This window comes from Dermacentor andersoni, chromosome 7, assembly GCF_023375885.2.
Source record: "Dermacentor andersoni chromosome 7, qqDerAnde1_hic_scaffold, whole genome shotgun sequence".
NCBI lineage: Eukaryota > Metazoa > Arthropoda > Arachnida > Ixodida > Ixodidae > Dermacentor > Dermacentor andersoni.
This window is the reverse complement of record NC_092820.1, coordinates 109,165,925-109,189,693: the sequence shown is the minus strand read 5'-3', so window position 1 is coordinate 109,189,693 and position 23,769 is coordinate 109,165,925. Positions and strand designations below refer to the sequence as shown.

The 23,769-nt window shown below is 46.1% G+C and overlaps 1 protein-coding gene across 1 annotated transcript; it reads right to left on the bottom strand.

The window, feature by feature from the left end:
- Window positions 1-4,303: 4,303 nt before the first annotated feature.
- LOC126534636 (sulfotransferase 1C2-like) lies at window positions 4,304-22,578 on the bottom strand. The gene is made up of 4 exons (XM_050181907.3): window positions 22,342-22,578; window positions 16,135-16,492; window positions 14,879-15,197; window positions 4,304-4,931 (listed from the first exon to the last, which is right to left on the bottom strand). Exons 2-4 carry the CDS (start codon window positions 16,479-16,481, stop codon window positions 4,608-4,610), a joined length of 990 nt encoding a protein of 329 aa, XP_050037864.1. The 5' UTR covers window positions 16,482-16,492; window positions 22,342-22,578; the 3' UTR covers window positions 4,304-4,607.
- Window positions 22,579-23,769: the final 1,191 nt, after the last annotated feature.

Below are 23,769 nucleotides of genomic sequence, written 5' to 3'. Positions count from 1 at the left end.
AGGAAAACTGGGTACTCTTTCAAGACAAATTACGTTCGTTAGTAAACCAGCACATTCTAGTAATCAAAATATTCAATTATAAATCGAGCCCTTGGCTCATCGCCTTACTTCTGCGACTTCGAAACAAAAAGGAACACTTATACAGGAGTGGTAAACGATTGGGCACCCCATCGGCTTGGGAAGAATACAATCGGTATTTAAAAATTTACAACTCCACTTTATTCGCTGCTAAAGATAAATATTTTTCACATGACCTTCTACCTTTTCTCAAATCCAACCCTAAAGAGTTTTGGCAGATTATTGCTCTGAACCACGACACTAATCAGATTTCTTTACGTGATAGCAACCACGTTCCCCTTCCAGACAATGAGTGTCCTTCGTGCTTCAACACATATTCTTCACATATATTTCACATATATTCGTGCTTCAACACATATATTTGGTACCGAAGATCACTCCACCCTGCCACATCTTCCCGACTTGGGACTCTCAATATATGACGCCCATTGACATTACTATCCACTGCATTGTATCTCTTGTAAACAATCTTAAGTTATCTAATTCTTGTGGCGTCGATGACATTAATTCCAAAATACTAAAGAACACCGTTATCACTTCTAGCAAAATATATCACATCCTCAGGCAGTCACTAACTTCAGAAGCAGTCCCGTCCGATTGGAAGACTGCGGAAGTAGTTCCCATATTCAAAAACGGTGAAAGATACTCACCAGATAACTTACAGCCAATTTCACTCACATGTATTTGTTGTAAAATGCTAGCGCATATAATTGCTTCTCACATATACAACCATTTGGAATCAAACAACTTTTTTTTTCGCTAATCAGCACGGATTCAGGAAGGGTTTGTCATGTGAGACAGCTTTTAGAATTAACAACTGACCTGCATTTAGACATGGATCATAATTGACAGATTGATAGCATCTTCCTCAACTTTTCCAAGGCGTTTCCCAGCGTAAGCCCATTGCCGCCTAATTTGAAAGTTACACGCACTAAGAATAGATTCGCTGACACTAACTTGGCTCCAGAACTTTCTTTCTAATCGCCGACAACTCACAATCGTTACCAATCTTTCTTCGCTTTTTTTTTATGTCACTTCCGGCGTGCCAACGTTAGCGTTCTTGGGCCGCTACTATTTCTAATATACATTAACGATCTTTTAATGACTTAGCATCCCGAGTTCGAAGGTTCGCAGACGACTGCATTATTTACCGCTCTATAACCAAGCCCGATGACAACCTCATTCTTCAAAACGACCTTCAGCTTATCTTGGATTGGTGTAGCACTTGGTTAATGACTCTTAATTCGTCTAAATGCAAAGTAATGTCTCTTCACTCGTAAACACTGCATCTCTCATTTCCAATATCACGTAAATAATGAGCGGATTTCTCCAGCTACTTCATACAAATACTTAGGCATTCATCTCACACCAAGCCTTTCCTGGACCCATCACGTTACTACTATATGTGCTAATGCTTGAAAATCACTGGGGTACTTACGCCGAAACCTACGTAATTCGCCCTCCAACATCCGCAAGCTAGCATATCAGACATTTGTTTGCCCCCAGCTCGAATTTACCTCTCCAATCTGGTCACGACATCATAACAACCTAACCAACTTATCATAATCAGTTAATGAGTTCGAAATAGAGCCACTAGGTTTATGTCACGTAACTACATCTACAATTCAAGCATCTCACAAATAAACATTGCTATTTCACTTCAGCCCCTTAGTAGTGGACCTGATTTTGCGCTCATATCATTTTTTTTTCCAAGTACGTTCATGCGGGTAGGAAATCTTCTATACGGCTTCAAGTCGCACTTTGCACATCTCGTAGATTATATATAATCACCTCAGCTTCACGCGTATCTATGGGAACACTCATGCATTCAATTGGTCGGCGCTTCCTCGTGCCATTCGGTTGTGGAACGCTCTTCATGATTTCATCGTCCCCGAAACAAATCCCGATAAATTCCATCAGCTCATCAGTTCATATTCCACTGCCTAACTTCAATAAAATGCATGATGCATTTTCTTTTGTTTTCCAGTTATGTGCTCTCATGTTTATGAGCTTATTATTTTGCTCATTATTCTGGTAGTTTTTCCTATAACATTAGAGTGGCTACATTTTTTACATTGTTTATCGAAAGAACTATCTTTTTTCTTTTGTCTAATACGTATGCTACCGGTCCTACTATTTTTGTGCAATGCTTTAATCTTTGTATAAGATGTTGTATATACAGTTTTATACTGTCTACTAATGTATGTATATTATGTTTTGGTATATGCCCACTATATAGGCTCTTTCTGTCCTATGACGCCCCCCTTACCCAATGCCTCATAGGGGGCCTGTAAGGACATTTTAAATAAACAAATAAAGAAATAAATAAAATCCCCTCCAGCGCTTGTTGAATGGGTGTCTCAGTGGTACAGTTTACCTGCCAGAGTCAGGGGCGAGCCCCTCCTTAAAAACTGGAGGAATGGCCCCCCGTCCCCCACGACTTTAAGCATTGGGCACGGCTTCGCGCACACCACTAAATAATTAAAAAAAAATCAAAAATGGTAAGAATCGGTAAAAGAAACACAGCCCCAGATTTACATTTTTGCACATTGCGCCGATAGTGAATGTAGTTGCCGATGCCCCTCGCCAGCTAGCGGTATAAATTTGACGTCTGGCAATGTGACCAAACGCTACTGCACCAAGGAAGTAATCTAGGGCCACATTCGCAAAGCCTCTCGTTCGTTACTGCCGTTTGCCATGGGCTAGCCACAGCGTTAATATGTCTAATATCTCTGTAGGCCAGCATCTGATTTCACGAGCACTCCTCGCGCAATAAGTTTCTTTTATTCTCGCCAGTAAGGTCCCTGGTACGGCAATCACTTAATGTCACTTACGTGAATCCTCAATTCACGGCGTCTAGTTATGTTAGCAACCGCAATCGTAAGTGGCAGTGGCGGAAATGGTGGCCAATTTTTAAATTATAGGGTTATACTGAAGCAAGGCTTGGGTACAGGCTAGTTGGTATTCCATTGTTTCAAACATCACTTACACCGCATACTTAAACAAAATACAAGCGAATTTTGGTCCCTTTTCTAAGTATGCGCTGTAAGCGATGTTTGAAACAATGGGGTTTTAGGTGCCAAAACCACGATCTGATTAAGAGGCGCCCCATAGCGGGGGACTGCAGAATAGTTTTGACCACCTGGGGTTCTTTAACGTGCACCTAAGTTTAAGCACACGGGCGTTTTTGCATTTCACCCCCATCGAAATGCTGCCGCAGTAGCGGGGATTTCATCCCGCGACCTCGCGCTTAGCAGCATTACGCCAAAGCCACTAAGAACCGCAGCAGGTTAATGGTGGCCAATGAGGATGCGCGCTTAGGTAAGTAAGGCTTCGTGAATACGAGCCTTGAAGCCTAATGCGTGTTGGCGTAATGCGTAATGCGTGTTGGCATTTATGCTCGAAACCCTAGAAATTATATAGTAGCAAGTCTCAAATTCGGTTTCAAATGTCACTATGTCGCCAGTTTCAGTACTGTTTCCCAAGATGTATGTTCCCTAGGCAAATTATGTAATGTAGGCCATACTTTAGCCCTAATAACAGCTTTCAATGTGCAGTGGGTAATAAAGGGAACTGCCGCGGAGAATCGTACAAGGTCAGTTTTTGTTCTCAATTTCGATGAGGTGCGGCCCTTACACGGGACCAAAACTTTTGTTCGAAATCGTGCACGCCCCGAATGCACCATTGCATCAGAGGTCAACGCGTAGCTCTCGCCATTCAACAGCGGCAGCGGAAGCACGCAGCGCGCGAAAATTCGCAGATGCGCGCGCTCGGCATCGGGGCGCCGAACGCGATTGCCTCTCCGCTAGACATTTGTGCAAATTATGGGCTGCCAAGCTGGGGGTGCGGCCCTTACAAGAATGTGGCCTTTACACGAGTCTATACGATCGATACATAATGCGCAGCTTTTTTACCGCGCCGGATGTACTAAAATGTGGCCACCTCAATAAACGTCAGTGAAACATCTCTATATGTCGCCACATCAAGGTGCAGAAAGTGCTCGCGCGCCAGCAGAACCTAGTGACATTTCGGAGGTCACTCCGGATCACTGAATTATCTACTACGTTACTAGTCGTGGCACGACCTGATGTAGCAGCACATCAGACAACCGAGCGCACCAGAGGAAGTGTTACAACTTCACGATATTCTGATCCCCCATGAAACTAATAGTTCTTAAAACAGCAGTTGCTTATTAGGAAGTTATATTTTATTTGAACCCGACGAAACAGGGCGTGAGTTCCACGGGGCAGCGCAGCGTGTGGAGTGAGATCCCGACGAAACTCTGCCTTTCTGATTTTTTAACACCGACCTCTCTTGCTGTAACAACAATATCCGTCATCATCATGCTGATTCCACCCTTCAAGATGCCCTTGAGAATACAAACGCTGAATGTCGCGAAAAAGCAGACTAGGCTATAATGTGAGAATACGATAGATTAGGTATAGCAAGCATAGGGGCCGACGACAAGGGGTCCGGCGGCAAGTCGTATGCACGCGTTTCAAGAGGAGGCATGCCGATTCTACCATCAGCTACGGCAGGGAGAGATCCTTCCACAGAGCCATCACTGCGTCTCGATGCTCGGCCATCTTGGAAGCCATCTTGGACTCCATGTTGGATTTCATGCGCTCCGCTTGAGCCGCGGAAAAGTGGTTTCTCCAGTCACCAATGGTCGCTTTTCGGACCAGCTTGAATACGTTTGCCTTCTCCTCGCAGCTTGCACCAGCCGCTGGCTTTCGAAGGCCCCTTGCTACAAATGCCGCAGCTACTTCCGCTTTCTTTTTATCATTTGAGGAGGAAAGTACTGCTGCTCTTGCTTCTGCAAAATGCTTTCGCATGACATTTGGAGACGTTGTCTGAAATGTGAAAAAAAAGTAGAGAAAGGCGGCACAATAAAGAAAATGGCTGATGAATTTTTTTTCTATTTTACTTTCCGTCAAGAAGCCTAGGGACCTATAATGTAAAACTATTCCAACATGTTTTTATTCCGATCTCCTGATGTCAAATTTATGTAACCGCCGACGCAAGCATCAGGCGGTGACCTGCAGCGTTGCCTGAACAGCCCAATCGAACGCGTTCCTCGTTTATAGGAGGTCAGTTTTGTTTGCTTTCACAAGGAATAAGAGCGCCAGTAATGAGCCGTTTTTCTTATCTAATTGACTGACAAGAGGCGATCATCACGCTCAAGTGGAGAGGGTTTCGCCAGCGCACTGAAAATAGATAAACGGATGAAGAGCGTGGTGTCGGCGTCTGCGATTGGTCCGCTTTCCCTTACTTAGATTGTAGTGGCTTGTCTAAAAACACGGTGGCGTGCAACGGACAGTTACAAATGCCTCTAAAACGGATCATCAGCAAAGAAGAGTTGGCAGATTGATGTCGCATACGTGCCGATAGGGCTCGATAACGTAATACGGCCCCGCAAAACTTTTGTTATACGCAAATAAACCCATGCTCTCTGGCTCGTACGAGTAGCCAGTGCCTGAGCCATCGGCGGCAGCCATCCTGTTTGTTCGGCATAATAATGCACCTTTAACGCGTACACGTCACTTTGACGCAATGAGGTTTCGCGGTGTTGTGACGTCGAGTGATAAACAGGTGATGTGGGTGCAGCCTGAAACCTTTTGACCAATAGCAGAGGGTTAATGGCGAAAAGGCGTCGCATCAGAAATATTTTTTTGCAGAACAATGCATAACAGTGTGTACACGTGATATCAGATTGGGAGCTATCTCAGTTTTCGTGACGTCGCGTGACGGACAGGCGAGATGGGGGTGGTCGAAAACAGCTCCTGACCCATCGCGGAGGGCTGATTGCAGAATTTGAATAGAAAAGTTTGAAATAGCTTTGCGTTACAGCGCCCCTAGACTAGTTTAAATATTCTTACATATTTACAGCGCTGATGAACCGACACGTACGCATATGAAAAACACAAGGCGGGCGCTTTTTCTGTATGCCTTCATCGCGCTCCCTGTCCGTGTTCTGTACGTCAGTATTCTTCAAGTCTTTTGTCTAATTTAAAGCGATACAAATATGTAAGCCTAAACCTGATTTCGTCGAACTCACTCAGAATTTCATTCACATGTCGATCTGGTCAAATGTGCTCAAGTGCCTTTGGCCAGCTGAGTCGCCTATTCAGCGGCGGCAGTGCGCGAGTTACCTTCACCCACTAAGATGCACGTACAACCGGAATTTGTAACAATTGCGAACTTAATTTACTGGCGATTGGACAGTGACGCTGAGTGACTTCATTTTCACGAGTGAGAAGATAAGCATGAACCATGGATTGCAGCTTTAACGTCGCCTCGCAGGGATACGTCAGCATGCCCTGGGTGGTATGATGTCTTCGCGCACTGAGTGCGATGTCATCTAAGTGAAGTCGACGCTCTTCTTGACGGCTACGACTCAGAGGAGAGATGAGTGCGCGTTGCTTCTAGAGCTGCAATCCTCGGGGGGACGGGGAGTGGGTCAAGAGGGGCGGGGGCAGCAGGCGGCGACCAAACTTGTCAGTGATCAGACAAATTAGCTATAGTTTTGAGTCCGCTCAGGCATCACGGACCATAGTTTTACAGAATACATTTAATTTCGAAATTCTTTTCTTATCATCTCTCACGCCGAGTAGCCCATCTCCGTGAAATGTTTGACGCACCACAGTAGGAGTCACTGAGAACGGGTAGAAAGAATGAAAATGAAAGACATTGTTAGAGAATGCGGATCGCTGCTTAGCTACTGCCTAGCCATCTACGATCCACGCACTAAGTAGGAACAGAAGACGCCTATGACTATGATGATGATATTTGATGTTTTATGGCGCAAGGGCCAGGTATGGCCAAAGAGCGCCATGTCTGTGGTAGTGGGTGTGCAGTGTAACTATGATTGCTATGAAATTGGTGTGACGTGGCTGTAAAGGGGCCTTAAAATATACGCTCTAAAGTGCGTAAAATATGTGTAATAAAATTATGGCGATGACGTATGACTTGTACTATGAACATATAGATGCATATAAAAAGAATGATGCGATAGGTAAAATATATCAGATTATAAGAAATGCCAGAGCACTACTACCTCCTTAGAGCCCTTGAAGCACAAGGGCCTGGAGGCATGTGCTATTCAAAACAGTTATCGCAGTGGCATCCTCTCGAGAGAGGAGGCGCTACGAATTCATGGGACTAATAACATGTAAGACCACATCTCTAATATAATGTAGCACTGTGTCTGTATTAAAAAGCGGTTCTGGACCAAGGAGCATTGCAGGATGAAGAGGAATGTGCTGTCGGTATGCTAATGAAAAATGTCTCTTTCTCTCAGATTCGGCTTCCCGACACTCCAGGAGGACGTGGAGTACGGTCAGCCTCTGCCCGCATCTACCACAGGTTGGAGGCTCACTTCCGGTGAGTAGAAAATTATGGGTGCCAAACGTGTGTCCTATTCTGAGACGACAGAATAGGACATCTGTTCGGCGCGATTTTGTAGTAGGGGGCCAGAATCCTAACTGCGGTTTTATCAGGTGGAGCTTATTAACCGTTTCCGCGTCCCACATGCGTTGCCAGTGGTCTCGCAATCTCCTTCGCAAGAAAGGTCTCAGATCTGTGACAGGCACCGCAGCGGTAGGGTTAACAGCTTGCGATGCGATTGACGTGGCCATCTCGTCCGCCAGAACGTTACCCTCGATGCTCCTATGGCCAGGCACCCAGCATATAATGATATGCTGGTTAGATCTGCACGCTTTACACAAGACGGAATATAGTTCATTAAGTACTGGATTTTTGTGTGTATAAAGTGACATCAGGCCCTTCACGACACTTAGGGAGTCTGTGCATATCGCTGACTTTTGGAGTTTTGATTTTCTTATATGTTTCACGGCAGACAGTAATGCGTAAGCCTCGGCAGTAAATATACTTGTTTCCGGGTGTAGTACATCGGATTCTGAGAAGGATGGGCCGACAGCAGCATACGACACCCCGGCATTAGACTTCGAAGCGTCTGTGTAGAACTCTGCGCAGGAGTGCTTGTGCTGGAGTTCTAGGAAATGAGTTCGTATTTCGATCTCTGGTGCGTGTTTTGTTATTTCTAAAAAGGATATGTCACATTCTACGACCTGCCACTCCCAAGGCGGTAACACCTTGGTTGGATGCATTAGGCGAAGCTCGAGGAGTGGGACATGTATCTGATCACTAAGCTCCTTCACTCGAAGTGAGAAAGGCTTTCTTACAGAAGGACGATTATGGAATAGTGTAGAGCAGGTCATATCGTTAACAGTGTTAAAACATGGATGTTGACGATTGGAGTGTATCTTTAGGAAATATGTAAGGCTGATGTAAGTTCTCTGTAGATGGAGCGACCATTCATTTGATTCCGCGTATAAGCTTTCAATCGGGCTTGTTCTGAAAGCACCAGTGGCTAAGCGGATACCTAGATGGTGGATAGGATCTAGGATCTTTAGTGCGCTCGGAGCGGCAGAGTTGTATACGACGGCACCATAGTCCAATCGTGATCGAATTAGGCTCTTATAAACATTCATCAGACACTTCCTGTCGCTACCCCATGTTGAGTGGGATAGAATTTTAAGTAAGTTCATTGTCCTTAGACATTTTTCTTTAAGATATTTAATGTGCTGTATAAAAGTAAGCTTGCAGTCTAGTATAATACCTAAAAATTTGTGTTCTTTGTTTATGGGTATTTGATGTCCACACAGTTGAACACAAGGATCGGGAACCAGGCCTCTCTTTCTAGTAAAAAGAACACAAGAGCTTTTGTGGGGGTTGATCTTAAATCCGTTTTCGTCAGCCCACTTGGAAACCTTGTTCAGGCCCTGCTGTACCTGTCTCTCGCATACTGCGAGGTTGCAGGATTTAAAGCCTATTTGTAAATCGTCGACGTATACGGAATAAAAAATGGCCGGTGGCAGTGAAGCACGTAGTGTGTTCATCTTAACAATAAAAAGAGTGCAGCTGAGCACACCTCCCTGGGGTACACCGGTTTCCTGCGTAAAAGGACGTGACAGTGCATTACCGACTTTTACTCGGAAGGTGCGGTTGGACAAATAACTTTCTATTAGGGCGAGCATATTGCCACGGATGCCCATGCCCGACAAGTCTCTCAAGATTCCGTAGCGCCACGTTGTGTCGTACGCCTTCTCCATATCGAGGAACACGGATAGGAAATATTGCTTATGTAGAAAGGCGTCGCGAATGTTTCCCTCAATGCGCACGAGGTGATCAATTGTGGACCGCCCTTCCCTGAAGCCACACTGAAAGGGATCAAGCATTTGGTTTAATTCCAGGAAATGTATGAGTCGCCGATTGATCATTTTCTCAAACAGCTTACAAATGCAACTTGTGAGGGCTATCGGGCGGTAACTTGACGCTAACGAAGGATCTTTACCTTGCTTCAGAATGGGAATCACAATCGCTTCTCTCCATGCAAGTGGAAGATATCCAGCAGCCCAAATAGTGTTAAAAAGTGCAAGTAAAGTCAGTTGTGTATCAGTGTGTACGTTCTTAATTATGTCGTACATAATTCTGTCAGGTCCTGGTGCAGAGCTCTTGCATGTGATCAAGGCAGCTCTTAGCTCGGCAATGCTAAAGGGACGGTTGTAAGGCTCATTCTCTCGACCTTTTCTTGTTAATGGCTTACGTTCTTCTGTTTCTTTGTATTTGAGAAAGGATTGTGTATAATTTGTTGGGCTTGACACGTTCTCAAAATGCTCCCCAAGTGAGTCTGCCTGGTCTTGTAGTGTATCACCCTGTGTGTTTACTAGAGGGAGTGAGTATGTTTGCCGCCCTCTAATCCTATTTACTCTGTTCCAGGCTTTGGCCTCATCCCTAAACGAGTTAATACTTGATAAAAACTTGTGCCAGCTTTCTCTTCTGGCCTGTCGGCGGGTTCGCCTGCCTTGTGACTTTACTTTTTTAAAGTTGATAAGATTTTCTGCAGTGGGAGAAGCACGTAGCAGCCCCCACGCCTTGTTCTGATTCCTACGCGCGATCCTACATTCGCTGTTCCACCACGGTACACGTGGTTTGCATGCCAAACCACTTACTTCGGATATGCATTTTTACGCGGCATCTATTATAAATGTTGTAAGATACTCCACCGCAGCATCAATTTCTAAACAAGAGATGTCAGCCCATGAGATGCTGGTGAGAGTTCGAAATTTCTCCCAGTCGGCTGTGTCTATGTTCCACCTAGGAGCTTGTGGAGGATATTCGTTTTCTTTAGATGTTTTTATTAGTACCGGGAAGTGGTCGCTCCCGTAAGGATTGTTTGTAACTGTCCATTCGAGTTCGGGCAGTATACACGGGGAAACTAGGCTGAGGTCAATTGATGAAAATGTTCTGTTGGCGAGAGAATAATATGTGGGTGCCTTCTTATTCAGCAGGCATGCACCAGAAGAGAAGAGGAATTGTTCAACAAGACGACCTCGCGCATCTATACGAGAGTCGCCCCACAGGCTGTTGTGCGCATTGAAATCTCCAAGTACAACGTAAGGTTCTGGCAATTCATCTATGAAGGACTGAAATTCATGTTTGCTTAGTTTGTACTGTGGGGGTATATAAATCGAACAAATAGTGATAAGTTTGTTTAGCAAAACAATTCGAACCGCCACTGCTTCAAGGGCCGTTCGTAGCTGTAAATGTTGACATGCTATGCTCTTTTGGATTACTATTGCAACACCTCCCGATGATGCGATGGCATCATCGCGATCTTTGCGAAAAGTAACATGCTGTCGGAGAAAGTTTGTGTGTTTGGATTTTAAATGTGTTTCTTGTAAACACAGTACTTTTGGATTGTGTTGGTGGATCAGTTCTTGTACATCATCGAGGTTTCTAAGTAGACCTCTGACGTTCCATTGTATGATTTGTGTGTCCATATTTAATGTAAATTAGTGCTGTGTTTACGGAAACGGAAGGGATGCCTTAGATTACAGAGCCCTTTCGAGGCCCTGTAATAGGGGTTTTGTTCTTTCTGGAGCGTTCGAGGGAGCCTCGCCGCTCCTTAGGCGCTTGGTGCGCCTTGAGGATGGGTGTAGTGTCCATTGCCTCTTGTGAGGCGCCGGACACGTGCTCTTGCGAGCGAGCGGTTTTCAGGGGGAGTCCCGCCTTGGAGGGCAAGACCCCTGCGCCCACCAGCCCGGAGGTCGATGGGGCTCCCTGAGGGATTTGGCTGCGCTGGCCGTTGCCAGCGCTGGAGGGGGCCTCGGAGGTTGGGGCAGCCTCGGCTGCGCCCACCTTCGGGGTCGATGGCTCCACCTGCTCGGTTGGCGGAGCAGCGCTAGCTGCAACCACCGTGTGGGCAGATGGCGTGACTGCCGACTCACTGTGGGTCGGACAGCCGCCGGAGGCCGTTGTGACGCTGCCCCCTGACGCGCCACATCGGCAAAGGTTTTCTTTGGCAGGTATACTACCCGCCTTCGTGCCTCTTTGAACGATATATTCTCTTTTACTTTTATAGTCACAATTTCTTTTTCCTTCTTCCAGGAGGGGCACGACCGCGAGTACGCGGCGTGGTCCCCGTCACAGTTTACACAGTGTAGAGAGTTCTTACATGCTTCAGTGGCGTGTTCAAGGGCACTGCATTTGGCGCATGTTTGGCGGCCTCGGCAGCTCTGCGAGCTGTGGCCAAAACGTTGGCATTTGAAACATCTCAAGGGATTCGGCACATACGGCCTTATACGAAGCTTGATGTACCCGGCCTCGATTGACTCGGGCAGGACACTGGAGTTGAAGGTGAGTATTAGGTGTTTAGTCGCAATTTCTTTTCCGTCTCGCCTCATCTTGATTCTTCTGACATTTATGACATTCTGTTCGCTGAAGCCCTCCAAGAGCTCAGCCTCAGTCAGCTCCAATAAATCATCATCGGAGACTACGCCACGCGTGGTATTCATGGTACGATGAGGAGTTACTGTTACTTTGGCGTCACCAAATGAAACTAGATTGGGTAGATTTTCATATTGTTTCTGGTTGCGGAGCTCCAAGAGGAGATCGCCGCTTGCCATCCTGGATGCTTTATAACCTGTACCAAAAACTTGGGTAAGAGACTTGGACACGAGGAATGGAGAGATTGTTCGCACGGGTTTGCCTGGTGTTTCAGAGTGCACTACATGGAAACGAGGAAAGGTTTCTTTTTGGCGGGCAAAAAATTCAAAGACATCATCGGTGCGCCCCCTCTTGAGGGAGCGATCAGGTAATGTGGGGAAAGAAGAAGCCATAAGAGATTGTAATTTCGGCAGTAACGCCAGCCACCCACCGTGGAGTCCTACAAGGGGACGCTGCAGGATCCGTAAAACACGGCCTGCAAACGCCAGCAGTACGTTACCACTATAACCAAATACGAAATAACCTAGGTTGGCTATTCACACAAGGTTAACCCTTGCTGCCTGGAAAAATTGGAAGTAAGTGGAAGCTAGGAGAAGACAGGAAAGATAAAAAGTGAGAGAAAGACGAAGATTAGAGGAAGAGAGAGACAGGAAAAGGCAACTACCGATTTCCCCCGGGTGGGTCAGTCCGGGGGTGCCGTCTACGTGAAGCCGAGGCCAAAGGGGTGTGTTGCCGCCGCCGAGGGGCCGTAAAGGTCCAAACACCCGGCATTGGCTCAACCCCCAGGATCCTCTTTTCCCCGGACACGGCTAAGCCGCGCACGGCTACACGCGGGAGGGTCCAACCCTCGTGTGCTCGGGTCCGTGGTGTCGCAACACACCAAACGCCTGCTTGCGCAGACGCCCCTGCGGGGGCCTATGACTATCGGCATCCAGTGGGACTTGCAATTATACGCAAGGATCACTACGAATGTAAGATGTAGGTCGCCCCGAAAAAAAGAACGACACTTCTATTTTATTCTCTGTAAATATAAAACTCATATGTTCATTCGCTTTACTTAAGCGCGTTTCGGTACCATACTTTTTAGAGTGTCATGGTTAGGAAGCTACGTTTACGTCCAGTACTTTAAGTCTATGTCTATTTTAGGTCCCGAAAGCGTGATATGCAGGACAGCTGGTGGTCCCGTGCTTTTCTCACATGACGTAGTCTTCTTCAGTGCTGCTGACGATGCATACTTTAGAGCTTGCCTTACCTCGCCATTTGTTTGCAGACGTACTGAGCAAGTGCTACTGGTCTGGCCGACCTGCTGCGCTGCCCCTGGTCATCTCTACAGTGACGCTTTCGAAATAAGAAAAAGATACTTTCTGGCGCACTCGGATGGTTACAGTGGGTCCAAGTTCCCTTTCACAAAGTGCAGTTAATTAAGCGATGCTTGTCGGGGACAAAGTGAAATGACAAAACGCCGGTTTGCATTTCCCTCGAAAGTTGGTTAAAAAAGCTTTAGCACTTACAGACCTTTGGCACTTCTAGCTGCGTCAAGCAGTGGTAGCCTGAGCAGAATTCTGAAAGTCTTATTCAGTTCCTTTTCTCAAAATCTCTGTGCTGTAACTTCAAAGTTAAAGATAGGTACTTTAAAAAAAAAAGCCGTATGCTACCTGCATGAATGACACTTGCGTAGGTGGTTCTTGTGGTCTGAGACACAAGTCGCGCGAACAAGAATACAATGAGAACATACACAAGCATTTGTAAATTTACCTATTTAATTTCACGATTTCCCAAGAAGTTAAGAACAATATAATGGTCGAAAACAGGTCCATTTTGTCTGATTCATCTAAGTTCTTCTGTTTAGAGATATGTCGCAGCGCAAATAAGATACGGACGAAGACAAGATGACACGGGCGAGTCGTCTTGTCTCCGTCCGTGCCTTTATTGCGCTGCCGCCTTTTCGTTATGTACTAACACGCCCAATGCGTCACTGTAATCGAGATATGTGTCTTTCAAATTTGAGAATACATTATTTTAATTTAGCATTGAAGGAAGTCTGGTCTGATGTTAAGATAAACGTGATTTTGCATAGTCCGTCAGCAAATAAATAGCACGTGAAATCTGATAAGGGCAGCGCTCTTGCTCTCTGCTCGCAAGGAAATTGACTTTCTCTTTCACATACAATAAGCACGACACATGTGCTGTTTATCGTGCGTGTTGGCACGACAAGCATCCCAACGCAAGATAAGTGTACTGCGTGTCAGGTTGGATGATGTATATATGTTGTAATGGAGCTCTTTAGGTGGATCAATCGATACGGTGAATTTCAATACGATTGTCTTGAAGTTTATAATATAAACATATATTGTATATAAACATATATATTGTTTTTCGAGTGGTATTTCAAAACTAATGAACGTTCATCGTACTTGATATTTTGCTTTAAACTACTATCTCAAAGAGTGTGAAATATCTGCGACTGGTTCTACAGTCTACGCGCCAGACTCGAATGTTAGCTCTTATATTTGTTGTCCTTCATTATCTTTCTTTTATTTCAAGTGGCTGCCTCACGTTTCGCTGCGAACTGAGCAAAGTCTGAAATGTTTCACTTCGCGAATCCTCGTGCTTTATTCATATAATTAGATTAGCGATGTGGGGAAGTAAGCGAAATATTGTGCTTGTTGCCAACATTTTGGACTCATAATCAATCTCCAAATCAATGAAGCCGCTGCCACCTAAAGGCGCCAAGATATCGATAAACAGAAGAATGTGTCAGTACGCTACAGTCATTTCCCAGGAACTTGGCTTCTAAATGCTCTCCCCCATTAACACAGTCGTGCGCAGACGCGCTCACGAGACGGGTAGAGGTCCTCACCAGCGCATGCATTTCAAAACGGTCCCCGGATCAAAGCCTATCCTCGACTTCCAAGACCGAGGCACAGCATTTGCAGGAAAGCGCTATTGTCGTAAAACCTTCCAGCGAAAATCTTGTATTACCTCATACCTGAATAATTTCTTCCAGTGCTTCGTCATCGTTGCGCAAAGCATTCCCGTACTCTGTACCAAGGAAGTCGGCTATCCGGAGAATTCCTGAACGAACGTCCGTCTTCAGTTGCTCGTAGGGCACGCAGATGACGTTGGGCCTCGACGTCTCAGGAAACCAGGCAGCTAGATGATCGAAGTAGTCACCGAAGGGCACTTCGCCCTCGATGAACTCGTCTAAAAACTTGTCGAAGCTGATTGCCGGCGCGTGTGCAAGCCCCAGTCGCTGGTGGTAGTACGAGACACAGCAGTCGTAGGGGTTCCGAAGCACGTAAATGTACCTGGAAGGACAATACCCATTTCATTCTACCGGTTGCGTCGCTAACGTCACTTAATCCCGAAGCGATTTTGAGGCTACGTGCGCGTCTGCACTGAATGTAACAATCCCGTGCTGAAACCGGCCCTTTACAACGACTCTCCTAACGTTTTATGATCCTTGTGCTTGGCGAACTACATTCAAATTGGCTGCTGCACCATATAAATCCTACTCATCATTAACGCGCGCGCCCCCGGGCACACAAAATTAGCAGTCTTCCTATGCCCGCAGAACGAGCACAGCGATAGCTGCTGCGTTAAAGACCTAATCTATGGCCTACAGGGGTTGAGTTCGTTGTTTTCACTCGCTTTCTATACAGGCATCTTCCATGCACTAGCAGGAGCCTGAAGCACCAACGTGGTTGACGAATAACACTAAAAATAGCGTCTTTGTACGGACCTGAAGCTAGGCATGCTAACAAAATTACTTTGCCCCTTTTAAGATTTGGTTGTTCGCATTTCACAGATGGGTAGCGGCTCAGAATAGAGGTGTCGCCTTTTTTTTTTCTTTTGCATGCGTCTTACAGCACTAAATGCAATGACGGGGTCGCTAGAAGAGGTCTAGCAATTAAGCATGCTATTCTATGTTTTGATTACGACAGGCGTCCTACCTAGACACAGCCTTTCGAGCCCACAAACGCTGTCGCGGCGAGAATAGACAGTGCGAATAAATTGAGTATTTCCCTTTTACATGCGGCTTCTGGGCGCTGGCGCGTGGGCATAAATATGCGATTGAGAATCAGCAGGAACGCAGGCTTCGTTGAAGCCTTCGCAGCAGCGCTCTATCATCTAGCTACGCTTCAAAGGATACGGCTAAGCAATACGCGAGTAGTATTCCACTGTGGCCTCAGAGATCCCAGCGCCACCAGTGAGATCTTGGAGGCCACTATTCCGCATCCTTACCTGGCCTTCTCCGAAAAGGGCGTCTTGCCAAAAGGCAGGTGCGTCTTGATCACAGCGTTGGGAGTGTCGCTGCCGGCGTAGCCAAAGATGGAGCTCAGCATGCACTGCACCGCGCTTTCCGCCGGACTCTCGCGCCCCCGGTGCAGCACTCGCCTAGCCAAGAAGTGCACCCACGTGGTGCCGGACTTTGGGTAGGCGGCCACGTACACCTCGTCATTGCGAGGCTCGTAGCGCAGCGCAGCGCGTACGACTGAGTCGTCGTAGAAGCCGGAGATGGGAATGCCCTCCACCACCCGAATCTGTGTGCTAGCCGGCGCCGTTGCGCTGGCATTGCCGTTGGTCTCCATGCTCGTGGGGCCTGAATCAGAAGCGTTGAGCCCATTTGGGCGTTGAATTTCGGTCAGCAATACTGATTGCTGGCCGAATGCAATACTGGTCAGAATACAAGACCCACTAAATTCTCACAGAAAAAGTGAGTACTCGTGAAGTGGGATATAGATACCGGGTACTTCGTAGAACGCCTGAACTACCCAAAACTGCACACTGCGAAATTTGTCGCCGGTATGAGACTGTGGGTTCGGCTCCCGCGGGCAATAGGTTATCTTTTCGTCCACTTTCATTTTCCTTTTCTTAATTATTTTCCGCATTCCAATTTAAACCACAGCTATTCCCGCTGTGCGTTCCTTGGCTGCATTGTCTGTTGACTTTATGCGGTCATTATATATAGACATGTCATATCATAAGAAGCCAACAAACACTGACACGACGGACAATATAGGGGAAATTACTTGTGCTTAATAAATGAAATAAAGAAACAATAAACTAATGGAAATGAAAGAGGATGAAAAATCAACCTGCCGCAGGTGGCGGACGATCCCACAACCTTCGCATTTCGCGTACGATGTTCTACCAATTGAGCTACCGCGGCGCCGTTTCCCCATCCACTTTCTTGGGTATTTATGTTTCCTAGTAGAACCCTGGGAGTATTAGCCAGCGCTACCACTCGCAGGCCTTCGCGGCGGATGTGGAACATCCTTTCTGCCGCAGGCGTCATGAGAACGTGACCTTTTTGGGTGAACGCAACCGTTCAATAAACCAGTGTATAATACTCCCAGGGTTAATAAGATTTCCGCCGGTTTTTTGGCGCTAATTGCACCGTCTGTATGGGTGTTGTGTCCACCACCTCTTCGGAGGCGTTGGACACCCGTTTTTGTGAGCGGTTTGTTTGATGAGAGGGTATCTTCTCAAGGGATGAGACCCTTGAGGCCACCAGCCCATAGGTTGATGGCTCTCTTTCTGGGATGGCGGAGAAGCGCTAGCCGCCGCCGTCGAGGGGGCCGATGGCGTCACCGCTGGCTCACGGTGCGTGGGCCGTACAGCCGCCGGAGCCGTTGTGACACCGCCCCCTCACGCGTCACTTCGGCGGCAAAGCTAATCTTCGGCAGGTTAGATACCCGCCTTCGTGCCTCCTTGAATTATATATTCTCTTTACCTTAATTGTTATGTCTTTCTCCTTCTTCCATGAAAGGTAGGACCGTGAGTACGCGGCGCGCTCACCATCACAATTCATAAAATGTGGAGCATTCTCGCAAACCCGCACAGATGTTCATGGGCATATTTGCCACAAGTTAGTCGGCCTTGGCAGTTCTGAGAACTGTGGCCAAAACTCTGGCATTTGAAGGAGCAGTGGGGATTTGGAATGTAACGCCTGACTCGGATTTTTACATAGCCTGTCTGGATAATCTCGGGAAGCACACTTGAGCCGAATGTTAGAATTAGATGCTTGGTCTTTTGCTTGGACCATCATGCCTCATCATAATTCTTTTCACATTTATTACATTGTGATCATTCTATCTCTCCAAAAGTTCGTTCTCTGTAAGCTCCATCTTATGATCATCAGAAATGACGCCACGAATGGTATTCGTAGTACGGTGACAGGCGACACTCACTGGAATGTCCACGAAACACATAGAAATAGGTACATGCGATAGTGTACCCTTTCCATTTCTGTGTTTCAATTTTGCACCGCAGCTCACTGAAGACCGTTTTGCCGTCGAGATGACTCATCGATGTTACGTATTTTGTTACTTTTACCACCTGTGCTTAGCTGTTTTAAGTTTTTCTCACATGTTCATTTTCCTTCAATTGCCCCCTCCCCCTCCTGCATTATTGGCCTTGTGGTGCTGCAGGTACTTGTATAAATAAAAAAATTAAATGAACGCTTTTAATTTTGCTTTGAATCGCGGAGTTCAGAAAGATATCACTGCTTGCCAACTTGGCGAATTTGTAAGCGGGACCAAAAACATCATTCAGTGTTTTCGCAACGAGAAAACGTGAAATCATTTTCACTACATTTTGTTTTTTCTGAGAATGGATTACATGAAATCGTCGACAGTTGTCACTATTTCGGCCAGTGGCGCTTTACAAGTTCTGCAAGTACGTCTCAGAGGAGTCATTAGGTGGCGATGAGTCTATGCGTACAATATCGGCTTATTCACCCTTAAAACGTTCTGCAGCAACATTTTTAGAAAACCCCAAAACTTTATAAGATAAGCGAACATTTGTTTTTGTTCTTACCTCCGAAACCAGTACCTGTCAAACATAGCGTTGATAACAGCGACGCTGGCAGCATCGCAGTTTTGTATTGGTACGCGTAGCTTCTTTTCCTTTAATGTCTGGGCACGGCTGACAGAAAGGTGTTATTGTCTGCGAGATCTCTTCGGAATGGTGCTATCACTTCAAACACGCGTATTCGCGATGAGCTCATGGGCTCGGTTTGCTTGTTTGGTCAGGAGCAGACTAGCGCTTCTCCACGAATGACGACGCTGAACGCGTCAAGCACTCGCCACCGTGTCAAAAATGCTTCAAATAAAGAACTCTGTGAAGAGCACGGCACCATCACACACATGAAAACAGAGCGGTAACAGCGGAGCGCACGAATAAACTAATTGATAACGGCGTCACGATAGTTTTTTTTATGGCGCTGATCAAGCATTGGCGTTCGCGTGGCTAAAATAGTTTTAATAACTCAAGTAATGAATTAACTATTCAAGAAAGCACTTAATGTTGCCAAAGTTTATTACTGTGTCGATTGGGGCAATTACATGTTTACAGTATCTTCCGTAACTTCAACTTTCTGGGCAATAGAGTACTCCCTGCAGCTGCCAATGGAGATCGACGAAGTCCAAATAGTGGCACTCTCATTACTTAAGGAAACTCCAATTAGCTAACTATCATCTTGCAAAGAACAATGCTGCCCGAGCAGACGATACAGAATAGCGGTGGTACCTTATATTGATTCTATCGTACACAGCTTCAAAAAAAGATTAAAGATGCACATTGCAAGTGGTAATTTTTTTCTGCCCAGGAAAGTTATTGAGCATGTGCACAAACATTGCCGACCACTGTTCGAGAATCGCAGTATGGAACGCAAAGATCGGAGCAAAATAACGCGGAAGATTACTGAAGCCGCCGAGATTGTGCGCTTCGGCTGCATGGGCATGAGCGTTGAGCACATGGGCAAAGCTGTTCTTGAGCAGGTATGATAACCGCCTCCGCGCTTCCTTGAAAGAAATATTTTCCTTTACTTTGTTACTCTTTCCTTTTCATTTTTTCAGGATGCGTACGACCGCGAGTATGCGGCGCACTCCCCATCACAGTTCACAGAGTGGAGAAAGTTTTCACAAGGTTCACACGTGTGCGCATGAGCAATGCATTTGGCACAAGTTTGGCGACCTCGGCAGCTGTGTCAACTGAGGCCGAAACGCTGGTATTTGTTACATCGGAGGAAAGTTGGTAGGTATCGCTTGATACGAAGCTTGATAGACCCGGCCTCGATGGAGTCGGGCAGAACACTAGAGCCATAAGTATCAGGTGCTTGGTCTGGATTTCCTTGCTATCATGCCTCATCTTAATTCGCTTAACGTTGATAACATTCTGCTATCTGACACCCTCTAGGAGTTCAGCTTCAGTCAGCTCCAACAGATCATCTGAGAAAACGCTACGGCTGGTATTCATAGTACGGTGCGGGGTTACTGTTAATTGGGCATCCCTAAATGACACTAGATTGGGCAGCTTTTCATAATGTTTCTGGTTGCACAGCTCCAAGAGTAGGTCACCGCTTGCCATCCTGGATGCTTTATAACTTGCACCAAATATTTCGTTAAGAGAGTGAAACAAAGAATGGTGAGATTGTTCTCACTGGTTTGTCTGGTTTTTCAGTAAATGGCATGGAAACGGGGCAAAGATGCGTTTTCGCAACCAAAAAAATCGAAGACCTCATCGGTGAGCCTCCTCTTCAGGGAGCGATCAGGTAGTCGGGGAATTAACTAGCCATAAGTGCGTATTCTTCCGCAGTAACGCCAGCCACCCACCGTGAAGCCCTACAAGGGGACGCGGCAGCAGCTGTGAAACAGGCCCTGACACCGAAAGCTATACATTACCACTATACCGGAATATGACATGGCCTAGGTTGGCTTCTCACACAAGGTTAGCTCTCCCTGCCTAGAAAATCGGAAGTGATGCAGAAGAGAGGAGAATACAGGAAATATTAAAAGTCAGAGAGAAAGGCGAAGATTGGAGAGGTGTATAGGAAAAGGCAACTGCCGATTTCCCCCGGATAGGTCAGTCCGGAGGTGTAGTCTACGCGAAGCTGAGGCCAAAGAGGTGTGTTACCTCAGTCGGGGGCCTTAAAGGTCCAGACACTCAGCATCAGGTCAGCGCCCAGGATGCCCCTTTTCCCGAACACAGCTGTGCCGCGCACGCTTAGACGGGGGAGGGTCCAACCCTCGTGTGCTCGGGTACGTGGAGTCGCAGCACGCCAACGCCTGCTGACGCAGACGCCCCTGGGGGGGCCGCGGCCGGGATCTGATCCCGCGACCTCACGCTTAGCAGCGCAACACAATCGCCGCTAAGCCACTTACGCCCGGATCACAAAGAAATACAACTTCAGCTCGTACGGTTCTGTCCCCGCTTTTTTTTTTCTGGTGCGTCGCGCGCGGCTGAAGGCTCATGTCAGAAGGCTCGGCTTGGTAACAACAGGCATTCTTTGTTTTTATCTCTCGTCTCTTCTTGTATTTATTGCACATACATGGGAATAAATCGTCAGTTACAACTGCATTCGGTTTGTTTCTCTTCTCTTGTGTTACGTGATTCAAAGCAATTTCCACTAGCAAGTATTACATTAATTTACCTTGTCAGAGCAGCAACAATGCAACACCAAGCATTTGTCATCGTTATAAAGAGAAATGAGTTAAATTTTCTATTCTAACAATAACTCGTGCACTAACTTAAGAAAAATGAAGCATGAAGTTTGCGGTCTTGTGTTTGAGCCAATAAAAGAACATATAAAAATCATCTGCAATGCTCGTACGATCACACTAAAAGCATACTAAAGTGATGTATTGTGATCGCTTTGAAATACGCCAATAGTTTGTTAGTAGGACTTCTGCTAAACCATCGTAAATATGTGACAATTCCACAGAAGCTGTAAGTTCACATATAGATTTCTTTAGCTTCAGATGCTCTAACACATACAGTTTATAAAACTGCGACATGTATTTTTGCTGCCCCGTTACTGATTTGAAAACTTAGTGCTTCCCGTGTTTTTTTTTTTTTTACCTCTGAATTTTTTATCGTTTCTTGTTTGGTTATTTTTCTTCCCTTACCCCATCCCCCTGCGCAGAGTAGCCAACCAGAGACGTAATCTCGTTGACGGCTCCCCATTTCACCTCCTGCTTTCTTTCCTACCTTCTGAGTTTTCAGCAATTTTTGTAAAAAATCGAAGTCCGAACTCAGGATATCGTTTCCGACAGTCGGTAGAATTAAATCTTTCTTTTTTCCTCTAAATGCGACAAATTGAGTTGGCATCGGCTCAGCGGTTGTCGCTAGAGAGCATTACAGCGTTTCGCCTACCGGTTATCTAATTTTAATTGATGCTTCCTAAATTAGGGGTATGTAAATCACACCAAAGTAGGTATATTTAAGTAGGGAAATCAGATTTCGGCGCGAGGTAAACTTTCTGTTTGACGCCTACCTCCGTTGACTTTGCTTTACGTGATGCGCACCTTGCCATATTCTCTTCGGCGCGACTAGAAACCGAGCGATCTACTGACGCTTCTTCCGTCCGTGTGCGCCGGTCAATAGGCGCGCAAGCTTTATCACTGGACTGCCCGTTGCGGTCGCCTATTGGTTATTCTTCCAGCTTACCTTGTCGAGTGATGGCGACGGGCTCCGTCGCGATGCTGCAGGACCGTCCGCGACGGCGAAACACGTCGAGCAATCTTCCTGATACTAGCTCTGGCCCAAATAGCTGCAGGTTGTAAACGCGAGGAGCTGCTTATGCTGCGAGGAAAAAGAGCAGCTGCTCTTTGTCGCAATATTTCAGGCGACTGGCGTTGTCGACTTCCCTCTCGCATTCCCCCTCAGCTTCTCACCCTCCGGTTGGTGTGACAATCCAATCCACACATTTATCGTTGGCCTGGCACCTCAGCCACAACTAATCTCAATTTTAGTGAAATCGAATTCTATAGCGCAAAAGCGACTTTCACACTGGAGGATTAAATGCGATTTGTATCTAAGGCCATTTGTTAGTTAGTTAAATGGGGGTTTAATGGCGCAAAAGCGGCTAAGGCTATGCTGCGCCAAACACGAGGTGTTCTAAAATACAGTTTATAAAGTGAAAGATTATGTTAAGAACCTACATTTTATGTAAAAATCCAGTGTCGTCTAGAAATTTACGGACGTCACATAATGGGACTAGCGGATCATCACCTAAAATTAGAGCAGGGTGTAACGGTATGTGTAGTTTATATAATTTGTGCAAAAGTGTTCGTCTATGTGTTTCAATCTGCGTGCATGTGAGTAATATGTGTATAACTGTTAGGGGCTGTTGACATTTCTCGCATGTTGGTGTGTCTTCTTTCCTAAGTAGGTAATTGTGTGTGAGGTGTGTGTGCCCAATGCGTAGTCGGCATAAAACTACTTCGATGAACCGCTCCTGATGATAGCATGACTTCCACTCCCCAACTATGGGTTTCGTGAGATGTAGCTTGTTGTCGGTACAACGGTCCCATTCGCGTTGCCATTTTACCGTTAAGGCTTTTCTAATTGCGCGGATGCTATCTTTATATGGGAGTGTTGTGTTTGTAATGTCTTTGTGTGCTGCCATCAATGCATATCGATCAGCCGCTTCGTTACCCGGTATCCCAACATGGCTTGGGACCCAGCAGAAACGAATTGACCTCCCGTATTCGTTAAAAGCCACCATGTTTAAAATGTCTCCAATCAGGGGTTCACACTCAGATTTCAGATGTAGTGCCTTCATTGTGCTTAAAGAATCTGTATATATGACTGCATTTTTGTGTTTATCAGTGACAATCTTTTTAACAACAACCCAGATAGCGAAAACTTCGGCCGTGAAAACAGAGGCGTGTTGTGGCAATCGAATACTTTTTTCCCAATTTTCCGTTATGACCCCCACACCCACGTGTTCTTTCGTTTTGGAGCCATCAGTGTAATATTGCACGTTATTTTGATATTTGTTCTGAAGTTCACGGAATTCTTGTGTAATATGTTCGCGTGGGGTGTCTTCTTTAAATGTGTTAATGTCCAGTCACACAGCGGTTCAAAGTCGTG

What these genes read in the sequence shown, in the direction of transcription:
- LOC126534636 (XM_050181907.3), bottom strand. Translation starts at nt 16,481, where the DNA reads ATGGAGACCAACGGCAATGCCAGCGCAACGGCGCCGGCTAGCACACAG. An exon ending in CCCTTTTCGGAGAAGGCCAG is followed by an intron (nt 15,198 to 16,134) that starts GTAAGGATGCGG and finishes TTGTCCTTCCAG; the next exon opens with GTACATTTACGTGCTTCGGA. An exon ending in CACTGGAAGAAATTATTCAG is followed by an intron (nt 4,932 to 14,878) that starts GTATGAGGTAAT and finishes TTCACATTTCAG; the next exon opens with ACAACGTCTCCAAATGTCAT.